Genomic DNA, 22,572 nt, shown 5'->3' with positions numbered 1-22,572 from the left:
ACTGTGCAACAAGCAATTTACATGTATTATTAGCTCATTTAAGCCTCTCAAAACCTCTGTGAAAATCTAATTATCACCCTCATTTTGGAGTGAAGAATTTGGAGCTCAAAGTGTTCAGTGGCAGAGCTGAGATTGGAACCTAGGTCTGACTGCGTCCCCCAGCACCCCAAGACCCCCACTGGATGGGCTCCTGCCTCCATATCTGTCCTGGTGGTGTCAGAGAACAATAATCTCTACCATCACTGACCAGTGATGGTACCAGGGTTGGTACGTATGTCTCAAGACAATGATATCGTGACAAAGTGGTCACTAATTAGGGTTCTTAGCTCATCCAAATGGTGCCTTTTCTTTAACTTCTATCCTGAAGACTCAAATCAAAGACAATTCATTGTGCCACCAGCCACAATAAACACAGCTAAATGCATTAAAAGTCTTGAAGGAAAACAGACACATCAAATAAAGAAACAAAAGTCAATGGCACCTAAACTGCTGAGCACTGATGGGCCCAAATGACATCTCAGTAATAACACTATATCCAGGCTTGTGTCCTCTACGTTTGCCCATCTGGGCTCCTGCACCTGTTTCCAGACCAGTGTAAACCAGTACTAGGCACCAGATTAGGGGGCTCTGTGAGAACGAGGGTTAGCAGGTGGGGGATACAGCCCATTTCGAGGTTAACTTGTTCCTGAAGATGCTTTGTGACAGCCGTTTCCTCAAGACATGAACTGGGACCCTAGTCATCCTTCAGGCCACAGTTTACTTATTTTATATATATTTTTTGAGTCAGACAGGATTGGAGTTTGAATGCAATCTTTTTCATGTAACTGGCTTTGGCAATTTGGGTATCTTATCCATGTGGGACATTTATTTCAAAGGATTATTAACATTATTATTATTATTATTATTACTGCTTTTTAGGGCCTCACCCATGGCATATGGAAGTTCCCAGGTCAAATTGGAGCTACAGCTGCCCGCCTACGCCACAGCCACAGTAACACAGGACACGAGTCATGTCTGTGATTTACACCGCAGCTCTCAGCAATGCTGGATCCTTAACCCACTAAGAGAGGCCAGGGATTGAACCTGCATCCTCATGGATACTAGTCGGGTTCCTTACTGCTGAGCCACAATGGGAACTCCCCAGGTCACAGTTTAAAAGCCATTTTTTCCAGGAAGCCTTCCCTGACCCCCCAAGATAAGGTGACATCATTATTGCATCTTTCCATGGGGCCGTGTCCTTCTGAGGGCACGGACCAGGTCTGTCTTGCTCTTTATTGAATCACCAGAGCCTGGCACAGCACTGAGCACAGAGGGGATGTTCAATAAAAGCCTGTCAAATCAAGAACAGGGTCATACCATCTTTGCAAGTGCCCCTTGGTGGCTTCTGGTGAAGACTTTACCCATGTCGTGTTGGGATAGCTGTAAAAACTATGGCCTGACCCTCCCCTGATGGCCAGGGGTAGTCACTGCATGGGTAGGACAGCAAAGATTTCAGCAACACAGGCCTCCCCTTTACTTTATAAAATGCTACCCAAGATGGGCCGGGGTCCCTGGCTGAGACCTAGACTTTGTCCTCCTCACATGGTACAGAGCCTGGGGCTGGGCTGGGTGTAGCTTACAAGACACTGGGACCCAAGGTGGAGAAGTCAGCTGTTCCTACCAAAGGGGCAATGACCTTTGAGACTCAGGCCTTCAGTGTCTACTCACAACCTTGCATAGACCCAGCTAATCAGGACACACTTAAATTGCAGGGTGGCAGTAACTGTTCCTCTCGATACAGTGATGATCGTGACAAACGCATCTCCAATTAGGGTTATTAGGGTTGTCCACTGTAGGGCTGTGGGAGTACCTTGCTCCCAAGATCAGTGTGGTCCCTGGACCTGGGCCTTGTGCTCCCTGTCTTCTGGCCACGCCACTCCTCTTGGGGTGAGAGGTCCACAGGGCCCAGGAGGTGTGCTCATGCCTCCCTTTCCAGGCCATGCCCTGGATACTAGGACTCCAGAACCCTCTGCCTGCAGGAAAGCAGGTATACCCATCAGAGTGGGGACATAACCTTCCCATGTGGGTATCTTTAGGTCTGAGCAGTGGCCACTGGTCAACTCTCAGGGTTGAGTGGACTATGCTGGCCTGTGCAGACGGACGTGCCCCATGCATGCACACGAAGGCCCTGGCTGGGGGGTGGTGCACCACGGGGGGGGGGGGTCCCTTTTGCAGTCTGCCCTTGGTCCCTGGAATTATTAGGAGCAGACCTGCCCATGAACTTGCCCTCTGGAGATGCTGTGGGCCATGGTGATGTCATGCCACCACCAGGGCCTACTGTTGTCTTATTCACCTCCTTACCCTGCTCTGCACCCCTGAGGAAGCCGCTGGTCCCAGGCAAGGCCTGCACTGGTGCTGTTTGTGCAGGAGCAGAGGCCCCGGCATCAGCAGGGTTGCCTGGTTTCTTGCAAATGTGAACACCTACACATAGAAGGGGGGGGGAGTGTGAGTTTGAATGTATAAATGTGTTTGGGTGACTGTGAGCAAGTAAATGAGCAAGGAAGTGAGCAAGCAAGGGGGTGTGCAGGAGAAGGGAAGGAGGGTGAGCTCTTGAAGAAGAACGTGTGCACGCGGGAGAGGAACAAGCTATGCGTGCACATGCATGGACCCGGGGACACATCCATGCCCGCCGTGGCACCTGGGGACTGCATGCAACGTGGGGCTGGGGAAAGGGCCAGGAAGGGGAGGGGAGGGGCGTGCCTGCTCATCTCTGTGTGCATGAGAAGCGGGTGTGGTTGCACGAAAGAGACTTGAGGAGGAAACAGAGAATAAGCAGCGTGTCCATCTCTAGTGGAAGAGGATGGACAACAGGGCAGTGGAGCTAAGTGATCCTGGGTGTGCGCTGTGCCCCCAGCACCTCCCTGTGCTGTGTGAGACACAGACGGGGGGGGGGTGCCCGGGGGACTGCATGAGGGTATGAGCACGTGTGTACGTGAGCCTGAGGCGGTGACAAGTGAGAGCAAACATGAGCATCTGAGAGCCTGTGCGGTACGCCTCTGGGGGTGCGGGAAAGCGTGCCCATCGGGGTGGGGGGCGCAGCCATGGGCTGCCTGCAGGTGTTGGTGATGCTTGAGGGTGTTTCTACCCTGAAATCTCAATCTGGGAGAACTGGATGACCTGCTGGGTGCTGACTTGGGTCTGGGTGACCATGGCCACGAGTGGTGGCCACGTCACCCCTGCCTGGCAGTGCGTGTGGGAATGGGTGAGTCAGCCAGGCGGGGCTGGTCCTCATTCTGCCTCGCCTCAGTCTTGCCCGGTGGGGAAGACAGCTGGGAGGGAGAGAGCTTACTGGAGGGCTGTATTTTTACACCATTATTATGCAATTTTTCCGCAGTGCTGGGTGGGCTCATTCTAAAGGCCCAGTGCTCCCAAGCCCCTGGGCCTGTATAACGCCGCCGTCTCCTTTTATGCCCAAGTTGCACCTTAGGTCAGTGGTTTGGATGATGGACATTGTGAAAGTCTATTCTTGACCAGGTTCCAGGATCGCTTTATTTACAATGCTAGCGCCCTCCACCCTCAAGTCCCTCCCTCCCTCCCTCTCTCTTTCTTTTGTCTTTTTAGGGCCGCACCAGCATCATATGGAGGTTCCCAGGCTAGGGGTCGAATCAGAGCTACAGCTGCTAGCCTGTGCCACCAGATCTAAACCGCATCTGCAAACTACACCACAGCTCATGGCAATGCCGGATCCTTAACCCACTGAGCGAGGCCAGGGATTGAACCTGCATCTTCATGGGTGCTAGTCAAGATTCGTTTCTGCTGTACCAGGATGGGAACTCCCCTCCCTTCTGCCTTCTTTAATTTTCTCCAGAGCACTTATCACCATCTGCTATACTACATATTTTACTTACTTACTATCTTTCTCTTGATAGTGAATAGCTATATTACTTGCTACATTCCAGGCACTGTTCTGAACTCGATTTATTCATTTAATCTGCTGACAGTTCTACATGATAGTGTTATTCCTGCCCTGCCTGTAAATAGAAGGCACAGAGAGGTTACGTAGCTTGCCTACCATCACCCCCATGGTAAATGGTGGAGCCAAGCCTGGGTCCAGGAGGCCTGTGCTTAACTAGGTACCTGTGATGGTGGGTGACTTTCTCAGGTTGGTTCGCTGTTGAATCTCTAGTGCTTACGGAGTGTCCAGCACATGGAGGTGGTTAAGTAAATGGATGTCGCCAGTAAATGGATGAAGGAATGAGTGAATGGCTGTTGGACACGGAGCACGGGATAGAGAGGCAGTTGCCTTCGGAGAGCTCACAGTCCCATGGAGGAAACAGACAAAAAGTTATTTCGATATCATATCAAGGGAGTTTCCCTTGTGGCACAGTGGAAACAAATCTGCCTAGTAGCCATGAGGATGCAGGTTTGATCCCTGGCCTCGCTCCGTGGGTTAAGGATCTGGCGTTGCCCTGAGCTGTGGTGTAGATCACAGATGCAGTTTGGATTCTGTGTCGTTGTGGCTGTGGCGCAGGCTGGTGGCTGCAGCTTCAATTTGACCCCTAGCCTGGGAACTTCCATATGCCATGGGTGCAGCCCTAAAAAGCGAGACAACAGCAACAACAGCAACAAAACCCAACATCATATCAAGATGGCATTGTGGGAATCTCGAGGGGCACATAAGTTGCTGGGCCCTGGCAAGTTAGGCTCTCCTAGAGGGAGGACACAGATGGGGACCATGACATCACCCAACTCCTCCTAACTCCATCCTGGGGACAGACACACCTTAGTTCTTCCTGCCTCAGTCCACAGGGTGCCAGAAGATGACAATCGCTCAATGGTGACAATGGAGGCAGAACGGGGTAGTGACCAGGAGCGTGGGCTCTGCAAAGAAGCTGCCTGGAGCAAATCCTCTAACACTAGCTAAATGACCACAGACAGAAGGTCTAACCTCCTTGGACCTTGGTCCTCTTTTCTATACGATGGGGACAGCAGGAGTGCCCTTGTAGCAGACAGGTTGAGGATCCGGAGTTGGGAGCTTCCACATGCTGTGGGCACCAAAAAAAAAAAAAAAAAAAAAAGATGGGGGCAGCAAATAATATGGACTTTCTAGGGTAGCAGAGAAAATTGCATGAGATATATATTGCAATATTATGACTTATAAAAAATATATAATTGGTCGTTGAGATGACCACAACATGTTTTTATCATATATACTTATCTTATATATTTGGTCTTCATCACCTACCTCACAGCTCCCAAAGCATTTGGAATTTCCTGAGCTGTGAGACCAATGGGATAATATTTGGTCTCTTGTCCTCAGTTCCTGAAAAGCCTTCAGGGAAGGTGACTTTTGGATCCCACCAAAGGTGGGGGCTGGTTGCCAGGAGAACCAACCATGTGATTAGAGCACTGGAACTTTCCAGTCCTAGGTCCGACCTCCAGGGAGAGGAGCTGGGTGTTGAATCATTTGCCAATGGCCAATAATTTAATCAATCATGTTATGTAATAAAGCCTCTGGCAACATCCAAAAGGACAGGACCCTGGGAGCTTCCGGGCTGGTGAACACATGGAGAAGTGAGGAGAACAATGCTAGGGGAGGGACGGAAGTTCCAGGCCCTTTCCCCCTGCCTTGTCCTATGCATCTCTTCCATCTGGATGGTCTGTATCTTTTATACCCTTTTATAAGAAACTGGTGCTCATATTTTTTCCTTTATTTGCTTTTTAGGGCCACACCTGCGGCATATGGAAGTTCCCAGGTCAGGGGTCAAATCGGAGCTACGGCTGTCGGCCTACACCACAGCCACAGCCACGCCAGATCCGAGCCATGTCTTCGACCTACACCACATCTCATGGAAACACCAGATCCTTAAGCCACTGAGCAAGGCTGGGGATTGAACCTGCAACCTCATGGTTCCTAGTTGGATTCATTTCCGTTGTGCCACGATGGGAACTCCAGAAACTGGTGCTCTAGTAAGCAAAATGTTTCTCAGGTCTGCGAGCTGATCGAGTGCATCCATTGAACCCGAGGAGGGATTATGAGAATCTCTCAAATATGGCCGGTTGGTCAGAGTATAGGTAACAACCTGGGCTTGTGACTGATGTCCAAAGTGGAGGGTGGTCTGGTGGGATGGAACCCTCTGCCTGTGGAATCTGATGCTCTCTCCCAGTAGACGGGGTCAGAAATGAGCTGAATTCTTGGACACCTTGCTGGTGTCCCTGCCCCCTGCAGACGCATGAAAGCACTTAGCATGGTGCCTGGCACAAGGCAGGCAATGTGGAGCTGACCACTACTCCTCTTCCATTCTAGGTTGGTTCTTGGCTTTGGGGGAGGAATTCAGGGGGGGGCGGTTGGAATTAAACACATCATGCTATGACTGTGGCCTCTCTGCAGTGGCCTCAACCCATTTTGCAGAAGCAGCTCAGAGCAGGGCAGGAACTAGGTCTGTTTTATTCACCTCAATAATCCCTAGCACCTAGCACAGCACCTGACACATAGTAGGTGCTCAGTAAGTATTTGGTCAATGAATGCTCATGTGATTACATTTGTTTAATTCTTGTCAGGATAAATGTTCTTTCTTTCTTTCTTTGCTTTTTGGGGCTGTACCTATGGCATATGGAGGTTCCCAGGCTAGGGGTTGAATCAGAGATGCAGCTTCTGGTCTACACCACAGCCACAGCAACGAAGGATCCGAGCCTCATCTGCGACCTACACCACAGCTCATGGCAATGCTGGATCCTTAACCACTGAGAGAGGCCAGGGATCAAATCCGCATTCTCATGGATAGCAGTCGGGCTCATTACTGTTGAGCCACAACAGGAACCTCTGAGGATAAATGTTATTGTTGTTGCTTCCATTTGCAAATAAAGGACTAGAGGACCAGCAAGGTTAAGTGACTCAGAGGCCAGACCCCATGCCCTGCCCTCCACACCACGCTACTCTCTGCACTCCTATACATCACATCCTATTTTCCGTGGACTTTTTTCTAGCCAGTGGGGCCATCCCTGGTTGTAGAATCATCTCTGAATTCTATGACTCATATCTGAATCACAGAGCTGTTTAATACTTGAAAGGGACTTGTGATGTCATTTCGACCTCCCACCCACTGTGGAAATTTCCTCTCCAATGTCTATCCAGACAACTCTTGAATGCCTCCAGTGATGGAACACTCATTTTTTTCTTCTTCTTGAATTATAAAGTTCCATGACTGGACTACTTTTAGAGTCAAAAAGAAAGTTCTGCATCTCATGGGCCAACAGGCCTCACTTTAATTTCTATGTATTGGATTTATGCCTTCTTCCTAAGACACATACAGATAAGTATGCTGTTCCCTTACCAAGACAGCCTTTCAGATATTTGCAGACAGTTCTCGCCTCCCTGTGGAGACTTCTTTTCTTCAAATTAGCTGTTTTGGGTCCCCACAAGGACTCCTGTGCCATGGCATCCATCCTGGACCATCGCAACAGGCTGTCCAAAGTGTTTTGAGCAATGCCACCCCCTACTGGATAAGATGTGAATTACATCAAAGGGCTTGATGTGCACTGGGATGCTTGAGATAGGAGCTGGGGGCACCGGCTCATCTTGTGAATAAAACAACAGCTTATTTTATTTTATTTAATTTTTTTAGGGCCACACCCACAGCATATGGAGGCTCCCAGTTAGGGATCCAATTGGAGCTGTAGCTGCCGGCCCACACCACAGCTACAGCAACGCCAGATCTGAGCCATGTCTGAGACCTACACCACAGCTCACCACAACACTGTATCTTTAAACCACTGAGCAAGGGCAGGGATCAAACCAGCTTCCTCATGGATGCTAGTGGGGTTCGTTAACCACTGAGCCACAACAGGAACTCCAACAACAGCTTATTTTAGAGTCATCCCTTTTGAGTCACACCTAGTAATCCACCATGTCTATCTTAAAGAGGATCACTGAAGACTCAACACTCTGAGGTTCCTTGCCAATCATAAGGTTTCTGACAAGGTACAGATCTGCGACTTTAGCATCAGAATTCAAAAGCTGTTGTTTTTTCCTAAGAAGAAGGTTTGGAAGGAGAGATATGTAAATGTATGCAGTGTTATAGGATTATGGTGATTTTTCTTTTTCTTTTTTTTTTCCCCACTTGTCTTTATTTTCCAGTCTTTTTACAATGGATATTTGCTATAAGGAGGGGGAAAAAAACCCCTCCTTCCTTCATTCCTTCCAAAGCGGTTTATCACGGTATTTGGTCTTCAACTGGGATGTGCTGCCACCCCACAGGCAGGAGTGCCTGGGGAATGTTTCTATGGTGACTGCAATGGCCCGTGGTTCAGACACCAGGCTCCCCACAAGTGTGGTCAATGGGACTCAAGCGGCACTATCTGACATTCCCAGCCAGGCTTCTCCACGGGGCTGTCAGGGAGTTTTTCCATGGTGTCCACCTGACTGCTGGCTCCTGCCACGGTCAGGCTGTCTCCTAAGCTTACTTTGCCAAGTCGGCCCGATACACCACCGGCCAGGGATCATGTCCCTGGGGAGGCCTGGAGCCCCCAGTTCTTTACCCTTCTCTCCACCCTCCCCACACACCCTCAGCTGCCTGCTCTTCCCTCCAGCTGAGCTTAGAGCTGCTCCGAATGATAACAGGTCAGAGAGACATCAAGGATGAGAAAAACAAACCCTCATTTAAACAAAGACCTACGGACCCACTGAGTCACTCCTCTCGAGTCAGTTCAGAGCCACCCAGGTTCCTCTCCAGCCCCACTGCCATCTGGGGCTTTCTTCCTCCCTGAGAGCTCAGGGGACACCCGGCTGCTGGGAAGACTCACCCGGCAGCCTCTCGCTGCAGCACATGTCCAGGGCCCCTTGCTCGGAGTCATCAGCGGTGTAGTTCTCTGTCTCACTCCTGTGGCAGAAGAAAAACCAAAAGATGAGGCTGTTGAGCTGGGATCAAGACAAAACCGTGGGAGTTCCCGTCGTGGCTCAATGGTAACGACCCCTACTCGTATCCATCAGGATGCAGGTTTAATCCTTGCCCTTGCTCAGCAGGTTAAGGATCCGGCATTGCCGTGAGCTGTGGTGTAGTCACAGACACGGCTTGGATCTGGGGTGGCTGTGGCTATGGTATAGGCCAGCAGCTGCAGCTCCAATTCGACTCCTAGCCTGGGACCTTCCATATGCTGCAAGTGCAGCCCTAAAAAGACCAAAAAAAAAAAAAAAAAAGACAAAACTTCGAACAAAGAGAAAAAGCCCTCCTTTCTTGTGCTGCATGCCCTGGGAGAACCCTGTCCTGTCAGGGAGACCTGAGGAAAAGGCCACCCTATGGAGGGGTCAGGCTGCAGAGGTGGGAGGGGAATTCTGCAGGTGACTTCCAGGTGGAATAATCAGCAGCCCCATCATCACCACAGAAGCAGAGCTTACTATGTGCAAAGCATTTTGGGAGTTCCTGTCATGGCGCAGTGGAAATGAATCTGACTAGGAACCATGGTGTTGCAGGTTCGATTCCTGGCCTTGCTCAGTGGGTTAAAGGACCCGGTGTTGCTGTGAGCTGTGGTGTAGGTCACAGATGTGGCTCAGATCCCACATTGCTGTGTCTGTGGCGTAGGCTGGCAGCTGTAGCTTCAATTCGACCCCTAGCCTGGGAACCTCCATATGCCGTGGGTGTAGCCCTAAAAAAACCATTTTACAAACTCTATCACACTGAGTCTTCATCAGGACCCAATGGATTAGGGATCATTCCACCAATTCAGAGAAGTTAAGTAACCTGCCTCAAGTCACACAGCTCATGAGGGTGAAGCTGGGTATAAAATCATGGTCTAAGACTGGAGGCTCCCACTCTCACTGCTGTGCCATTCTGCCCCCTTGCCTGTGGGTTTGAACCATGGGTGAGCAAGAGGGATCTGGTAACATACAGTCTGTGTCCAGCTCCCCACACCCGGCACATTTCCTGTGCCTCGGGCAGTAAGAGGTGGCACGCGAAACTCTTTTCCAGAAATAGCTAGAAAAAGTTGCTGTGTATAATATTTGCATGTTGTAAATGTTCTGTCTCATTGTGCAATCAGAAAACCTTCTTTCTAGCTCTCTGGGCACCTTCTAGGACTATGCTGGGGTCTAGCTTTTCTCCATTATCCAGTAAGCTGGAAAAAGTTTGCTGGAGATTAGCCAGACCCTGGCAAGTGTCAGCAGAGCAGCCATGATCCTGAGGGCAACCTCCCTGCTCATGGGACTTCCCCTGCTTCGGGAATGGCCTGCTGTGTAGGTGTGGGCTCCACGGCTCTGCCTGCCCTGCCTGTGTGACTCCTGGCAGTAGGTGACTGATCCGGGGCTGGACACACCAACCAGGCTGGGCCAATCAGATCCTCTCGCCTGCACTTTTCAAATGCATTGGGCGGGGGTGGGGGGGTGGGGCTGGAGCCTGTGGATGCTGATGCTGAATCACGGCAGCCACAGTGCCCTGGCGAGTAGGTCCACAAGCTGCCGCCGGGGGGCCTTGGAGCTGCTTACTTCCTGCCCATCTTGGGTCTTGATTGGACAATATGCTTGTCAAGACCATGAGATGCCCCAGATCCTTCCAATAAATTCCAACATTTTAGCTTAAGCCAGCAGGATTTGATTCCTGAACCTGGCAACCAGAAGAAACTTGAATACAGCCTTTAAGTTTGAGTTGGAGTCTGAGCGGTCAGCTGCCTCTCCACCTGCTATTCCTGCAATCCTGCCTCTCAGACTGGTCCTGAGGCCGACTTCAGGCCCAGCTGCAGATCTGAAATATGGGAAGGGCAGACAGGCTGCGTTAAGGATGACTTTCCTTCTGACTTCTGCTCTCAACTGGCACTGCTTTGTTTTTTCCCCCACTCCAACTGGCAGGGTCTCTGAGAACCCCAAATCCCAGGGTCCAGCTCTCTTGCAGAGAGAAGACTGCTATCTTCAAGGTCCTTTAAATGCCTCTCAAGTCTCCCCCCATTTCTCCCTCTTCACCACCTACATCTTGGTTCAGGGCAGCATATCTTGCCTAGATTATTGCGGCAGTTTTTAAAACTGGTCTCTGGCATCTCCTCGAGCTGGCCTCCAAAACACTCTCTAGGCGGCTCCACTACACATGGCTTCATAGGTTGTGCAGTTTACAACCTGCACAACTGGATAGGGCAGGCCCGAGCTAGAATCAACTCTTTCAAAATGCAGTATTGGAGTTCCTGTCATGGCTCGGCAATTAACAAACTCAAAAAGTATCTATGAGGATGTGGATTCGCTCCCTGGCCTCACTCAGAGGGTTAAGGATCTGGCATTGCTGTGAGCTGTGGTGTGTAGGTCGCAGATGTGGCCTGGATCCGGTGTTGCTGTGGCTGTGGTGTAGGCCAACAGCTGCAGCTCTGATTTAACCCCTGGCCTGGGAACTTCCATATGCCGTGGGTGCGGCCCTAAAAAGACCAAAAAAAAAAAAAAAACCAAAAACAAAAAACCCCCAAAACCAACCCCCCCCCGCAATATTTACTATATACCTTTCCTTAAAAAAAAAAAATACGTCAACAGCATTTTTTTTTCCTGCTTTTTAGGGCTGCACCTGCGGCATATGGAAGTTCCCAGGCTTGGGGTTCAATCGGAGCTACAGCTGCCAGCCTATGTCACAGCCAGCAATGCGGGATCTGAGCTGCATCTGTGACCAACACCACAGCTCATAACCACCCCAGATCCTTAACCCACTGAGCGGGGCCAGGGATCAAACCCACATCCTCATGCATCCTAGTCGGGTTCATTAACCACTGAGCTACGAAGGGAACTCCCCCAACAGCATCTTATTACACATAGAACAAAGACAAAATTCCTTTGACGTGGCTTATTAGGTCTTGCATGGTCTGAGCCCTGTTTATCCCTCCAACTTTATTTCATGTCCTTTTCTCCTTTAACCTCTGCACTGTAGCTACACCAGGACCAGCTCTTTCTTTTGTGGTGCCTTTGCACATGCTTCCTCTGCTTGTCTGGAAAGCCCCCACCTGAGCTCTACCTCCCAGGACTTTTTACTCACAGCACTTGACGAGGTGGGAAATCTCATTTTAACATATGCCATTATTTGATCACCATTAGATGATAAGGGACATGAGGGCAGGCGCCACCATTTCTGTCTTATTTACCATCATATCTTCAAAGTCTCACATGGTGCCTGGCTCACAGCAGATGTTCAGTACACGAACTCTTGTGGAGCAAGTGACTGCTGCCCTGACCATCTTGCAAAAAAACATCAGGATCCTCAAACATGGCCATTAACTGAGTTGTCTTTATGAAGGTGGTTCTGGGATGCCACCTGGAACCCTCCCCCATGGCTGCAAGTCCAGAATTACTTGTCTGGAAGGCCTCTCATTTAGCAGAGGAGGAACTGGAGGCGCGGAATAGAGGTCTGACTTGCCCCAGGTGATACACTGAGTGGGTGGCCACTCGGACTGGGATCAAGAACACCTACCCCCTACCTCCTGATCTGGAGGGTTTTCTTGATCTCAAAGAGCACCCCAGCTGGAGAGCAGTCCCAGAGGCCTGGCCCCTGGCTCGGGGCAGAAAGGGAGCTGAGGTATCCGGATACCTCTGGAAGGGGACCCATGTGTGACTCACAGCTGCTTTCACACCTTAAGCCTCCCAGGCCCCAAGCCGTGTTCAGAATAGCACAGCGCTGCATGTGTGCAGCGGACTCTATAAATAAGCTTCCTAGAAAATGACTAATTTCATAATCAGGAAAGCAGAAAGAGTAGCACCTCTCAACTGTGGAGGAAAATGGAGCGAGAGCCTGCTCTCGGCCCCGCAGTCAAAGGACTCTAGGCAAGCTTGCCAAAACCTGCATGCCTGGGCTGTGGCGGGCAGGAGGGTGTTAATTAGATTTCCAAAGAGACGAGCAGGTCCATTCAGGCTGAATGGAGAAGCCCAGTCGCTGGGCATTGCCCTCCTGCCTCCCCTTCAAGAGAATAGCTGCTTGCAGTGGATTTACTGCAGGCTTCTCCTCTCTCCCTCTCCACGTCTATCAGCCGGGCAACAGGAGCAGAAAACCGGCCTGTGACAAAAGGCCGAAACTTGCTGGGCTGCCCTCTCCTGCCCCCCACTGCTGCGCTTAGGAGCAGAGAACCCTGGAGATAGATTTGGAGATCACCCTGGCTGTCCTTCCTTCACTGATGGAGAATATATGGGAGGGGAAAGAGCCTTTCCGAAGCCGTTGGCCCATTCAACAAGCATCTGCTGAGCACCCCTTGCGAGCGAAGCACCACAGCTCTCCTAGGAAGGCGATGATGAACACGCCAGGCCCTTTCCCTTCACAGCTCCCAGTCTTCCAGGGGAGACATAGGCAAACACGATCATTCCCACACCCGCTTCAATAGGCTGTATGCATTGGGGAGCTCAGCTCAGCTCAGCTTGTGGTGAGGGGTGGGGGTGGGGGATGTCTTCTGCAAGGGGAAGAGAGGACCCGGTTCTTATAGGATGTTTCTAGGGTGGATGAGGGGTCACAAGGGAAAGAACTCCCTTCCTAGTGGGTTCGTGCTGTCAGGAGGCGCCTGGAGTGGATGCCAGCTTTGCCCAGGATGTACTGGAACCTGTGTCCTCTTCCCAGGGGGTGAGGGGCAAGGAGGAGCTGGGATGCTGAAGCCAGGATTCCCGGGTGTGAGGCTGAGCCTCCAGGAACCTCATGATCCAATCCCAGGCAGACATGCTTCCTGTCTGGGGCTCCCAGGACCCTTCGGACACCCTGTACTGTCAACACGGAGCTTCTATCACTCTCCCGAAGCCCTGATCCCAGCAGACATCCTTATTCTCTGAAGCAAACCTGTTCACTCCCACTTCTAGGCCTTCGTGAGTGCTGATACCTTAGCCTGGAGTTTCCTTTCCTCTCCTGCCAAATCTTCCTCATTCTGAACACTATCTCTTCCGTGAAGCACCCCCTGATCTCCTGGGAGGAATCGAGTTCTCTCATTTCCAGGCTCCCCAACAGCCCTGGCTCATACTCCTCTCTGCCTCTGACTTTTTCCGCTGCTAGAGTTAGCTGTTTGTGCCCCTGCCTCCCCTACCAGGCATCTGTGACTTGGGAGCATCCCCTGCCACCAGCCACCTCTGTATCCCAGGTATACAAGCCTATCAAAGCAGGTGTTCAAAGTCAAATGGAGACTGGATGAAGACGATGTCGTACATATGTACAGTGGAACACTACTCAGCCATAACAAAGAACGAAATAATGGCATCTGCAGCAACATGGGTGCAAATAGAAATTTTCATGCTAAGTGAAATAAGTCAGAAAGACAAATAGCATATATATCACTTCTGTGTGCAATCTAAAATAGGGCCCAAATGAACGTGCCTACCAAACAGAAACAGACTCAGACATACAGAATAGGCTTGTGGTTGCCAAGGGGGAGCAGGGAGGGAGTGGGATGGACAGGGAGTTTGGGGTTAGTAGATGCAAACTATTACATTTGGAATGGATAAGCAATGAGGTCCTGCTGTATAGCACAGAGAACTAAATCTAGTCTCTTTGGACAGAACATGATGGAAGATGGTATGAGAAAATGTGTATGTGTGTGTGCATGTATACATATATGACTGGGTAACTATGCTGTATAGCAGAAATTGGCACAATGTTGTAAATCAACTATACCTTAATTAAGAAAAGGCAAACAGATACTGACTCACGGACTTTGAAAAACTTACAGTTTCCAAATGAGACAGGTTGGGGGGTAGGGGGATGCACTGAGGGTTTGGGATGGAAATTCTGTAAAATTTGGTTGTGATGGTTGTTGTATACCTATAAATGTAATAAAATTCATTAACTAAAAAAAAAAAAAAAAAAGAAAAAAAGAAAAGAAAAGGCAAATGGGAGTTCCTGCTGTGGCTCTGTGGGTTAAGAACCTGACTCACATCCATGAGGATATGGGCTCAATCCCTGGCTTCGCTTAGCAGGTTAAAGAATACCTTGATACCACGAGCTGTGGTGCAGGTCACAGATGCGGCGTGGATCCCGCGTAGCTGTGGCTGTGGCCTAGGCCAGTAGCTGCAGCTCTGATTCGACCCCTAGCCTTGGAACTTCCACATGCTGTGGGTGTGGCCCTAAAAAAAAGGAAAAAAAAAAAAAAAAAAAGAGGCAAATGGAGGGCAGTGGCGGGGTCTTAGGGTTGGTGGCTTTGGTATTCTGGGAGGGCAGAATCTAGCTAGGGGCTTCCTAACCTGGAGAAGGTATCCAGAAAGAGACCTATAATGCCATCCAGATTTTCATTAGCACATTCAGCATACAGGCGCCGAGGACATGCTGGCTTCATGGAGACCCAGTCTGCCCAGCTCATGCCAATGAGTCGTGTGTCCCAGAGCACACAGAGGGAGAGGACCCGACCTCCTCCCGCGGCAGAGGCAGGGAAGCCCACACATGCGCACCCACCTTGCTCCCTCATCATCGGTCCCAAGGTGTCTGGATGGAGGGAGGCACCATCTGGGGCCAGGGCAGGATGCTTGCTCAGTAAAAAGCCCATGGCAGATGTGAATAAAGGAGAGAGGATGGCTTTAGAACATCCAGATGGGGGAACTGAGGCAAGAGGAGGTCAGGTGCCTTGTCTCAGGTCACACTGTGTCTGAACAACTGCTTTCAGGGAGTTAAAAACCCAGATTTCCATTTGGGAGTGACCTCTCTCTTCCCCAGGTGCTCTGCCTGTCCTTTGCCACAAGGAGGGCCCAAGACCAGAGGTCAGTTCCCTGTCATTCTGTGTCACACCCCCAAAGCCTTCTAACAAGTAGCTTTCCTGACTAAGTTACTCAGTTTCTGTTGCTGGCAACCACAGAGCTCAGACTGATGCATGCAGTAAACTCGTGGAACAGACAGGCTGTGAGCCCAGGACTCCCAATGCTTAGTTCACTGCTATTTCCATCCTGCCGAGCTGCCTACCCTCCCTGCCCAGCTGTCCACTGTCCAGCCATCTGTCCCCACGTCTGAGCAGACTGCAAACTCAGAGTGTTCTGAATCCCAAACACAGGGTCTGAGTGTTCTCTGCTTGGGATGTGCCCAGATGAATGATGACTTCTCCTCCATGTTGCTCTGTTGGCGGGAGACGCAGGCATGGGCATGGCAGACACCCAAGGGAAGGGAAGACAGAGGGTGCTGGAGGAGCCCATGATGCAAAGGGGTGGGGGTGGGGAGGGCTCAGGAACAGTTTTCCATCTTTCATGGGAGTCTGATTCAGGGGCTGGAACACCCATGTGTTCAGCTAATGTTTCCTAAACACCTGTTATGTGGAGGCCATGGGGTGAGGCCCTGGGGATTCAATGAACCATAGGCTCTCATGGCACCTGGAGGGGGATGCAGGTAAGCAAAAGGCAATGGAACACAGGTGGCCCGTGTGATGGGGAAAATGCAAGGTGTTGCCGTGAGGCCCCTGATGAGGCAGAGGAGTCAGGGAAGATTCCCAGGAAGGGACCTGTGATGAGATCTGAAGGCGGAGGGGGCATAGGAAGCTGTGGAGTGGAGGAGGAGTGGCTGGGTGTTCCAGGCAGAAGGAGGGCACGTGAATGGGCCTGGAGTTGAGAGAAAGCAGGGCACTCTCAAGGAACAGAAAGAAATTCCATCTGGCAAGGGGCCGTGGGAAGGGAGTACGGACAGGGGTGTTTCCCGAGGTGCTCTTTGGTGATGTTCTGGGGTTTTCCTGCTCCCTCCCCGTCTTTCCAGAGACTTCAGGCGACCTTAATCCTCACAACAGCCCTAGGAGGAACATACTATCATTACCTGTAGTTTTGAGATGAGAAAATGGAGCTTCAGAGAAGTGCGGTGACCTGCCCAAGGCCACACAGCTAGTGATGAAAGGTCTGCCTCTCTTGGAGTTCCTGTTGTAGCACAGGGGTTAACGAATCTGACTAGGAACCATGAGGTTGCAGGTTCGATCCCTGGCCTCGCTCAGTGGGTTAAGGATCCGGCATTGCCGTGAGCTGCGGTGTAGGTTGCAGACGCGGCTCGGACCCCGCGTTGCTGTGGCTGTGATGCAGGCCAGCAGCTACAGCTCCGATTCGACTCCTAGCCTGGGAATCTCCATCTACCGCGGGTGTGGCCCTAGAAAAGGCAAAAAGACATAAAAAAAAAAAAAAAAAAGAAAAAAAAGAAAAGAAAGGTCTGCCTCTTGATGCCTATATTCCTAAGCTTTCCTCTCTCCTGGCTTTCAGCCTCTGTTGAAAACAATGCTCTGAAAATAGGAAGAGAGTGAACACGAACGAAACAGCAGACCAGAGCAGCTGCGTTGTAGATTTCCTTTAAAAAATCCTCACCACTCAGTGGAAATGAATCTGACTAGCATCCATGAGGACAGAGGTTCAATCCCTGACCTTGCTCAGTGGGTTAAGGATCTGGCAATTTGGTATTGCCATGATCTGTGGTGTAGGTCGCAGATTCAGCTTGGATCTGATGTTGCTGTGGCTGTGATGTAGGCTGGCAGCTACTGCTCTGATTTGACCCCTAGCCTGGGAACCTCCATAGGCTGTGGGTGCAGCCCTAAAAAGACAAAAGACAAAAAAAAAAAAAATCCTCACCATAGGTCTTTGGGGCAGCACCCCCATTTTACAGATGAAGAAACTGAGGCTCAGGAGGGTGAGGTGCCTCTGTGATCCTCACATGGTAGGTGAGTTTGTCAAGGAGCCTGAGGGAGACTCTACTCCCGAGGGTTCAGAAGGAGGTCACTGCTGCGGGGCCATTACCTTGTGTGACCTCTCCCATGGAATAGGAGGAAGGCTTGCCCTGGTGCCTTCTCCACCTGAAGCAGCAGCCCAGGGAGCCCTCCCTGGGAGACTGGCTGGGGTGGGGAGCGTGACTGATGGTGGCAGCTGTGCTCCATTATTGGACGAACAAATGTGCTTCATGGCCAAGGACCCAGTAGCTGTGGGCTCTAGTCCTAGGCTACTGTGTGACCGTGGGCAAGTCATTTCCTCTGAGTCTCAAGAGCACAAATGAAAATCAAAGGAATTGAGCGTCATGACTTTATTATTTACTTATTTGGGGGACTGCATCCATGGCGTAAATGTCTGGGTCAGGGATCGAATCTGCGCCACAGCGGCTACCCAAGCCACAGCAGTGACAATGCCAGATCCTTAACCTGCTGGGCTACCAGGGAATTCCTGAACTTAATGACTTGAAAGGGCCTTTCCTTAAGGTCAAGTTTCTATTCTGAGGCTATCAAGGTGTGATGAAGTAGAGGTGGCGATTCAGCAGGGAACCAGCAGAGGGCGCCCCCAGTACCAGGGACAAGAGGCCTTGGTCCAAGGATCCTGAGGCAGAGGCTGCCCAACCTTCAAGTGGGCACGTGGGTGCCATCCAAGCCAGTTACTGATAGAGGCCAAGCTCAGCTGTGTTGATTAGTATCACTGTGGACAATCCTTTCTGGGTGATGGACAGGAGCCCAGAAGATCAATTGAAGGGTGGGATTTCAGAATTCAAAGGTCATCTGGTTTAACCCTCTGCTCCCCAAGATTCTGAAAACACCTGTTTCAGTTCCCTCTTATATATCTCCTTTCCCCAAGTATACAGATTAATTTACAAGGAGAAAACGGGCCATTACAAACAGGAAGTCGTGATCACACCTCTTGGGGAGGAGGGGTGCTGTGGCATTCCCATTCTGTTAGATGCTTGCTCCTACCTATAATGGCTTGGAAAGCACTTTTCCCTTTGGCAGAAAAGCCTCTCTTTGAATCTTCTCTGCTTGAAAAACTCTTTAAGACCCTTGAAAACCCTGTTCCAACATGACCCCCTCAGTAGAACCCTCCCTGACTCCCTTAGGAAGACATGGGCACTTCCTGCTGTTCTCGGGCCCTATTTGGTGATTATCTGTTGCTGCCTGTATCCCCACCTCACACGGAGCTACCTGTACACAAACCTGTGGGTTATCGTCACGGCGGCCTCCTATCATTGAGTGTTTACTGCATGCTGGATTCGGTGCCCAGCACTGTGCGTGTATTACCTCATTCATTTCTCACTGTAACCTTATGAGCTAAACACAGTTATCAACCGCCTCCTACACATGTGGAGATTAGGACTTGGAGAGACTGAGTCACTTGCTCAAGGTCACCCAGTGGGTAAGAGGCAGAAGCAGGCTTCAAACTCTGTTGGCCCCAACTCCAAGTCCAGGTGTTGCGGAAACTACTGGGGGGGTACAGCCTCTGATGTGGATGTTCCTGTTCCCTGTATTTAATACTCTACCTGGCACCAGGCAGACAGTCAAGATGTATTCAGGAAAAAGTAAATGAAAGTGGATTTGATTTTCAGCATGTATACATGGCTCATAAAAAATACCACAAAGCACAGGTTTGGGACTAGGCTGCCTGAGTTTGGGTCAAGGCTCCTCATGGGCTGCCTGATCATGGGTAAGATACCTGACTCCTTTGTGCCTCATCTGTGGAATGATGCTGTCTCACTGTCTACACTTCAGAGAGTTCTCAGGGAGATTAAGTGAATTTTGATCCTTATGTGAAGCTTTTACAGGAGATGCATGCAAAACGCTGAGACAAGTTCTCCAGTAAGCTCCTAAAAATCCTGTCAGGCATTGCCTGCATCTCAGGTAATAGAGAACTTTCCCCCACAGTGAGGTCCATGGAGGCTCTGGGATGAGTCTAGTGGTATGCTAGTAAACTGTAAAAATGTAAAAAGTCATGATTTGTGGTGTTGGCCGATTTCCCTGGTGTAAATGCTCCCACCCTGGCTGATTTCAAGCTATGAAGGTGAGGGGTCCTGCCCTGAGTTTTGGATATTAGGAGTTTTACTCAAACTCTCTGTGCCTCAGTTTTCTCATCTGTAAAATGGACCAGTAGCAGTAGTACTTAACTCAAAATATTATTGAGATGAGAAAACATAAAACTCTTATAAGTTCCTAGCATAGAGTCCACTATGTAAATGGTAACTGATATTATTAAGAGTTTTCACAACACTCAGTCTCAATGCTGCTTGTCTGGCTCTGCCACTGGCCCAATCCCAGCACCTGGCCTTCCGCCTGACACCCTGGCAGGCAGAGTCTCCGTCTTGGTCATCTGCCTTCTAGGACTGAGGCCCTGTCCACGCTGGCAGCTCTGCCCCTTCCACTTGGAACTAGAATCTTGACTTAGTGCAGGTACCTCCCCACCCTGGTCACAAATGATTTTGTGCTCCGCTCTCTACCTGCCTCTGGTTTTACCCTAGACATCCCTGATGCCAGCCCTGGACCTGGACTGTCAGGGAGGCCTGGGCCTTGCTCCAGGTCACCCATGACGAGCTCGTGTGGCATCTGTTCTGTTCTTCATCACTTACAATACAAAACCTTTTTTATATTTTTTGGCCACACCCACGGCATGCAGATGTTCCAGGGCTGGGGGTCGAACCCACACCACGGCAGCAACCTGAGCCGAGCCACAGTAGTGACAATGCTGGATCCTTATCCCAGTCCACCACAAAAGAACGCTACAAAATCACTTCTCAAGGGCTTGTATGCAAGGACAGAGGGGAGAGCTGGAGGTACAGAGCTAGGTTTGCCTGCATGCAGCTAGGCAGGTCCCTAGCTCCTGCCATGGCTCACTGTAGGGTTCAGTCCTCCATCAGGGACCCCACCTTCCGATTTAGCCCTCCTGTGTTCAGGCCAGGAAGATCCTGGTGCTTCAGGGTTTGGTTTAAGAATTGGGAGTTCCTGGAGTTCCCGTCGTGGTGCAGTGGTTGGCGAATCTGACTAGGAACCGTGAGGTTGCGGGTTCGATCCCTGGCCTTGCTCAGTGGGTTAAGGATCCGGTGTTGCCGTGAGCTGTGGTGTGGGTTGCAGACTCGGCTTGGATCCCACGTTGCTGTGGCTCTGGCATAAGCCAGTGGCTACAGCTCTGATTAGATCCCTAGCCTGGGAACCTCTATGTGCTGCAGGATCAGCTTAAGAAAAGGCAAAAAAAAAAAAAAAAAAAAAAATTGGTAGTTCCTGTTGTGGTGCAGTGGAAACCAATCCGACTAGGAACCGTGAGGTTGTGGGTTGGATCCCTGGCCTTGCTCAGTGGGTTAAGGATCCGGCGTTGCCGTGAGCTGTGGTGTAGGTTGCCGACGCAGCTTGGATCCCATGTTGCTGTGGCTGTGGTCTAGACCGGCAGCTACAGCTCTGATTCAGCCCCTGGCCTGGGAACCTCCATATGCCACAGGTGAGACCCTAAAAAGCAAAAAAGCAAAAAAAAAAAAAGAATCTGGCAAACTGAGTCACAGGCAGGGTCTGGGAGAGGCAGGGCAGAGGCTGTTTGGAAACATTAGCTGGATTTGAGGTGCCTCTGCCAGGAGAGGGAAGAGAGTGGGAGCCAGGAAGCTGAATGGGAAAGAGAAAAAAATAAAAAGCCAGAGGGGAGCAGGAATCAAAATGAAAAAGGGTCTGATCTCTTGAATTCAGATTTAATAAATATCAGCTGCACACCTACTATGTGCTATGTGCTGATACATTATTTCATCAGACTCTTGTATCACCTTGTGACAAAGACCTCATTACTCACTTTGCATAGGAGTAATAGGCAGTCATGAGAGCTAGGTAAATGGTCCCTCAGGAGAAGACAGCACAGGGCCTGGTCCTGGGCCAAGGATCCTTTCAGAGCCTTGTGCCAAGGGATAAGTGGACAGCTGGAAACTTGGGGCCTGGGGGTACTGTCCACAGAGCCCTCTGTCATGGGTAGAATCCCTCGAAACATAACAGACTGGCCATTTTGCAGTCACACCGCTTAAGGCAGCCACAGTCCTCTGCAAAAAGGATGCATTTGGAGGCAGAGAGACACGGGTGAAAACACTGTGCTCTGCCATCTTCTCCTCACAGGGCCCTGGACCAGTGAGTGTCCTAACTTCTCTGAGTCTCGGTATCTTCCTCTGGGACATGGAAGCAATAGGAGCTGCCGGCTGCAGGTTGTGGTACAGACGGTGCAAGTAAGTAACTGAAGTACAGAAAGTACGAGGCAAGCTGGGGCTGACATCCTCCTTGTCACCACTGCTGACTTGGCTCAAAACTGCATCTCCTGGCTCCCTCTAAATCAACCAGCACGGGAGATGCTCCTGCTCTTTGTCCCAGGCAGTGCCATCAGCTACAGAGCTCTGGCTCCTTTTTCCTCCGGCTCTGCTAGATGTTCTGGAGCTAATGAGACATTGCAGGAGAGACCAGCTTGAGGATGAGCAAGGCCGTCCTGGCCAGAGCCGATCCTCTCCCCCATGGAGACCCCCAGGCTGTTTCTGGGTTCCCCCGGGTCAGACCCAGAGCCTTTAGGAAGGGGGCAAGAAGAACTGAAAACCTGACTTTGCAGGATTCTCCCAACCCTCTTCCACCATGAAAACAGGTCCCCCCCCCCCCCCCCCGGCTATGCTCGCTCTTGCTTCACAGCCTCTGTCTTATCTATTCCTCTTTCCTGGACAGGTCTCCCTGCTCCCCTCCTAGGAGGCATCTCCTGCCTTTCCAGGGACTGCCTGAGCTCACGCTGCCTGCGGAAGCCCCCCAGGGAGTTTAGCACTCTCTCCTGGCTGAATTCTTCCTCTAGCATTTTGATTTGTGACTCGGCACCTGGCAATGGACCGCACTCTTCCCCAGGCTGCTCCCTCGCTCTCCAGTCCATAACCTTGGCTTCTGTGAGCTGCCCAGGTTGCAAAGGGGGAAAGGGATGGGCCTCCT

At 50.7% G+C, this 22,572-nt stretch overlaps 1 protein-coding gene across 13 annotated transcripts in view; it reads right to left on the bottom strand.

The window, feature by feature from the left end:
• Positions 1 to 22,572, bottom strand: part of PTPN5 (protein tyrosine phosphatase non-receptor type 5) — a 64,086-nt gene that overhangs the window by 30,741 nt on the left and 10,773 nt on the right. For all 13 annotated transcript variants that reach the window (XM_085011793.1, XM_085011790.1, XM_085011792.1 and 10 more), the window contains one exon: positions 8,782 to 8,858. In XM_085011793.1, the coding sequence (XP_084867919.1) occupies positions 8,782 to 8,806 (25 nt within the window). In that variant the 5' untranslated portion in view covers positions 8,807 to 8,858. The remainder of the gene's footprint in view (positions 1 to 8,781; positions 8,859 to 22,572) is intronic.

Source organism: Sus scrofa, chromosome 2 (genome assembly GCF_054392235.1).
Source record: "Sus scrofa isolate SSC_HxYL_T2T_F1_AM1 chromosome 2, Sscrofa_HxYL_maternal_Yorkshire_Landrace_v2.0, whole genome shotgun sequence".
In the NCBI taxonomy this organism is placed as follows: domain Eukaryota; kingdom Metazoa; phylum Chordata; class Mammalia; order Artiodactyla; family Suidae; genus Sus; species Sus scrofa.
The sequence above is the reverse complement of the archived record's forward strand: the minus strand, read 5'-3'. Positions and strand labels throughout refer to the sequence as shown.